Genomic DNA, 4927 nt, shown 5'->3' on the forward strand with positions numbered 1-4927 from the left:
CTGAACGCTCGGAGAGCTTGTCTCTGCAAATCTTGAAACACCCGGAAACCAACCCTTCTCTGAAACACTTAGCAACTCAAAAACATGGCCTCGTCTTCCCGTCCAGCTACCCAGAACCTGCTCACGCTCTTTCCAGAACTGAACGAGCCCACAAGAGAAATAACTGGTGCGGTGGCCAGTGAACCGCAACCAAACACCTCTGTTTTTGCTCCATTGAACTTTCCGATACGGTCGGTGGAGCAAAAAATGGCGATGCAAACTGATATTGAGGCTAATCAGTATACTCTGAAGTCATGCGTGGAAACCATGACGGCGGTCACAAATTTGTCGAACCGGCTGCAGAGTAGGACAAATGAGGTGCAGCATGTAAACTCCCAGCTGGCTCTGCTCCAACGCATGTATAAGGATGCGCGAGCAGAGATAAGCGTGCTAAGGGCAGAAAACAAGGAGCTGAAACGGAAGGCCACCGTGATGTTCCGATTTGGAGGTCCGCCATATGCTGCAGTGGAAGAGTTTGGGGGAGTGAACGTGCTCGGTGGACAAGGAAACACGGAGGCAACACCGTCAAGGGCGGCTCAGGACGGAGGCAAGAAGAAAAGACCGGCGGCAGAGTAGAGAAGAAAATCCTGCCTGTGGATGTGGTTGATTTGTTGCTGGTGTTGGTGTTTTTTTTTTTTTTTTTTTGATGTAAAATTGTGATCGGGGTTGAGCCCCTGATATGAATAAAATGACAAGGTGGTGGAATGTTGTTGGTGTGATTTTGTGAATGTTGTTTTGTGTAATAAGAAAAATAAAATAAAATAAAACAATGGATAAAGAAAATAGAGAAAAATATTTGTGGATGGGGGATAAGAAAAATAGGGATGTATGTTGTTTTTTTTTTTTTTTTTTTTTTTTTTTTAATAAAAAAAAATATATATATATAGATATATTAAAATAAAAGAAAATGGTGAAATCGTGGGTGGAAGAAAGTAAGGGAAAGGAGGGAGATGATTAAAGGGAATTTGAAAAAGTGGGAAAATGTGTTGTAATAAATAAACCATAGTGGGTGTGCTTTGAAGAATAAATTAGAATAAACATATACATAGAAAAATAAAAGAAAAGAAAGTGGAGTGGGGTTGGAGGAGAGAGAAAGTGGGAACAAGCCCATGTGATGTGAGTGAAAAAGAAAGTGGTTGGCATAAGTTTGAAATCTTGGACAATTGAGATGTGCTCGTCTGAGGTCCCAGGTGGAGCATCGACTACTAGAAAATCGAGCTCGCCCCGGTAAACATCCTTGAGGAATTGTTTGATGATACCGTTCTTGCGTGGGCCTCTCCATATGACGGCCTCGTCTGGGTTGAGCAGCATGAAGCCAATGGACATAATCCCAAGGTTGGACTCAACATAGATGGAGACCATGCAAGGTTGCTCTGGTGGATTTCCTGGCCTTCTAGACCAAGCATCTTTGGGATGCACGCACTGCGCGTCGGAGAAGACTCCACAGTGGTGAACTGGACCGTTGGGGCCGAAGACGCTATGCAACACGTGCGGAGTCCGTTTCAAGTCAGGCAGGCTGGTGCCGGCGTACAGGCCGGCGGCGAGTCCGACCTTCGTGTTGACTCAGCACTAGAACTCGCATCGGAAATGCTAGATTTGGTCGGTTATGCTGAAGTGTTTGATAGTAGTGATGGCGATGCTGCAAAAATGTGTTGCGAAATGGGTGTTCCTTTCCTTGGAAAGGTGCCTTTGGATCCTCGGCTATGCAAAGCAGCTGAAGAAGGTCGAGATCAAGAAGAATAATTTGTGGCAGCGGAGTGAAGGTATGTGTAGGAGTCCGGCGGGCGGCCAAGGCGAGGTTGCCGCCCGCCGGTGAAGCAGAATTACTAGCTTCTTAACCTTGCTCTGATACCATGTAGAAAATACTGTATTATTGATTGATATTTGATTGATTGATATATTGATATTCTGTATATTTACAAAGAGATTTACACTCTCTTTATAGAGAGGAGAAAGCCAACATTGGGTGCCAATTGAGGCACCGAAAGCATAAAGCAAACTAAACATAATGATACCACTAGCATCACTAACATATAATACTAACATATTTTAACAGTAGCCAAACTTGGTCTTAATAACTGCTATGATTGATCTAACTGCTTCACGCACAATTATTTGAACTGGGCACCACTAAAGGTTTGGCCGAAGGACCAACTAGGCGGGGCAACATTGTTAGAGACAATAGTACGGCCATCACTGGTGGTGACCTTGAAAGAGAGGCTTTGACCGTTGAGGTAAGTGTTGCTCTGCCAGTTCTGACCCCAATTTCTCGACATCGGCTGCCAACCGGTGCTTGTTGACCCTTTGATCGAAACAGCTTGGATATCACCGGCGCCGCCGACATTGGTGATTAGGACTAGGTTGAAGTAAGAGTGGCCGTTGATTGTGAATCTGATGCCTCCCCTTTTCTTACATGCTACTCTGGAAATTGCAATTCAGATTGAAGACAAGTATAGTGGTGTAATTTGGATGAATATACAAACAAACACACATGCACACATACTCACATGCGGATGTAACTGTTTTTGTACTTATTCATGTGTACACAAACTAACAAACACATCTAAGCGTTAAAAATGATTTGCAACTCTTCTACATGCACATAACCAAATCCTAGATACAAAAGAGTTGTGTCCAGTTTTGTGATCAGATTTTCAATTTTTCAATGATTTGTAAACATAAATTTTATACAAAAAGTCTACCAAATGTTAGAAATAAAAACATAAACATTGATCACACACTCAGACATAACCGTCTTACGTGAAATGGGTCCAACACTGAAACAGTTATATCACATTAAGTAAAGTACCTGTACAATAAAATAAGAGCTCAAGAGTGCATACCTTCTGTAAGAAACAGGGATAATTCCAGCACTGTATTGAGCAATATGTTGGAAGACAGGCTGAGAGAGGTCAAAATGGTGTTGGGGAGGGTTGCACCACCCACCTGCATTGTTTGGGAGGGCAGTGTTTGGGGGGCAGAAGTTGGTGGCTGTGACCACTATAGAGCCAGAGAGGCACCACTTTGGGTCACCCACACACCTAATCTCAAAACAAGCCCCACAGCTCAACCCATTGTTGAACAGTGCTGTGCTCAAGGCTGCTGTGTTAGTCCCATATCCCTGGCTGTATAGGTTACCATACCCACATGCCCCACCTGCATCCACAAATCACAATAAACAATGTTTGGTTATAGGAATTGGCAATTTGGTTAAAGTACACCATCAGGCAAATCATGTTTAAGAGGATCATAGATCCAAAACAGTTCTTTTACCTGAACAAAAACCAATTACAAAATCTTTTCATTTGAGTGTGGGACCCATAAAAAGGTTATCCAATTATGTGTTCTTAGACTTTTCATCCCTAAATGTCCATATTTCGAAATATTCACAATTATTTAATTTGTAGATGTTTTGGGATAGGGGAGAGACATTTGGGGATAGAAGATTCTTGAACTCTTGAAATTTTTGTATTTCAAGATTCTTTCATGATCTAATAACTGGAGTGTGTTGAAACAAGAAAACATAGAAATTTAAAAAGAGAAGATTGTTAGCCTAGTAACAGGTATATTTTGTTGCAAACATACCCATTGTGCCAGAACCATCACCACCTCCATAGAAAGTGGCATGAGCATCAATCCATCCCCCATCATACCCATGAACAATTGAGAACAGAGAGAGAAAGCTCACTATGGAAAACCAAACAAGAGACATTTTCCTGCACACGCACACAGCTAGTTGTCGTTAGCTAGTCTGTTTGGAATCACATTAACTTCAATCACTTGGAAATAAGAGAAAATGATACATTGAGACTGACCTCTAGAGAGAGAGAGAGAGGAAAGGGTGGGGATGAAGTTGTGAGGAAGGAGAGGGGGTGAGGTGGGAATTAAATAGATGGATGTGGAGTTGGGGGGAAGAAGAGGGCTTTGCCAAGGCCAATGTCACAGCTACTGACACTTTCTGAGCTGTGGGGACCTAAATCAGCCAGGTTTAAGCCAGGGCCCGCCCCGAGTTATCAGGAGCTTAAGGCGAATTTTTTAAATTGGATCCTTCATATATTATTACCTTAAAAAAAAAATTGTGTAGATAAAACAGAAAGGATAAAATTTTATTTTTATTACATTACAATTTAACAAAATTTAGATAACAAATATACATATATATATATATATATATAAAATAGTTGAATTTCAATTAGTTTAATCGAATCTTTATTTTTTAGCTTACCAATGCTATAAGAACTAAAATTAATTGCGGGTAAAGATGAGAATTTTCGACACAACTCAAGCAATATATAAAATTAGTAAGTTAGGATTGACTATTTTTCAATATGAATCTAAGTATAACACGACTCAATAATACGAATTATTAGTTATATATTTTAATCTTCACTAAGAGATGCCATGATATTTTTTTAATCTTTTATTTAACTCTATGTAACTGAATAAAAAAGTATGTAAAATAATAATTAAGACTAATATCTTTTTTTCATTTAAGATATGTATTTTTTTGTTACCTATTTTAGAGTCAATCTAATAAAAAATATATAGTAATAAAGTACAATTTTTTTAATTAGAAAAATGCCATTGAATTAAAATCAAACATTCTATGAATAATTTCATTTAGTAGAAATAAATTTTATAAAATTCAACTTATGGGAAAAATTTTAATATCTTCATACACTTGCTAAATTATTTTTAACTAAAAGTAAAAATTTTCACATTAAATATCAATCGGACACGAATGAAAATAACACCACACAACAACATGAAAATAAATGAATTGAACTAATATTAAAGCAATTATGAAATAACATGACATGATACACTCCCCTAATTAGGGACCCTAAAGTTTGTTCAAAATTGGGGCCCGAGGCGACCGCCTTAATGG

The 4927-nt window shown here is 39.3% G+C and overlaps 1 protein-coding gene across 2 annotated transcripts; it reads right to left on the reverse strand.

The window, feature by feature from the left end:
• Nucleotides 1-1893: 1893 nt before the first annotated feature.
• Nucleotides 1894-4040, reverse strand: LOC114258509 (expansin-A15). Of its 2 annotated transcripts, XM_028198476.2 has the most exons (4): nt 3855-4040; nt 3625-3755; nt 2883-3195; nt 1894-2460 (listed from the first exon to the last, which is right to left on the reverse strand). In XM_028198476.2, the coding sequence occupies exons 2-4, from the start codon at nt 3749-3751 to the stop codon at nt 2151-2153; spliced, it is 750 nt and encodes a 249-aa protein (XP_028054277.2). In that variant the 5' UTR covers nt 3752-3755; nt 3855-4040; the 3' UTR covers nt 1894-2150. The 2 variants fall into 2 exon arrangements, with proteins under 2 accessions (XP_028054277.2, XP_028054278.2); XM_028198477.2 differs by lacking the exon at nt 3855-4040 and having other exon boundaries at nt 3625-3841.
• Between the last annotated feature and the right edge of the window lie 887 nt (nt 4041-4927).

Source organism: Camellia sinensis, chromosome 15 (genome assembly GCF_055761805.1).
Source record: "Camellia sinensis isolate YWXY chromosome 15, ASM5576180v1, whole genome shotgun sequence".
Taxonomy (NCBI): Eukaryota; Viridiplantae; Streptophyta; class Magnoliopsida; order Ericales; family Theaceae; genus Camellia; species Camellia sinensis.

Excerpts from the sequence above, each read along its gene's own strand:
- LOC114258509 (XM_028198476.2), bottom strand. The coding sequence starts at position 3,751 with ATGTCTCTTGTTTGGTTTTCCATAGTGAGCTTTCTCTCTCTGTTCTCA. Across the intron at positions 3,196-3,624 it reads TGATGGTTCTGGCACAATGG|GTGGGGCATGTGGGTATGGT; the intron begins GTATGTTTGCAA and ends TTGTGGATGCAG. Across the intron at positions 2,461-2,882 it reads ATCCCTGTTTCTTACAGAAG|AGTAGCATGTAAGAAAAGGG; the intron begins GTATGCACTCTT and ends TGCAATTTCCAG.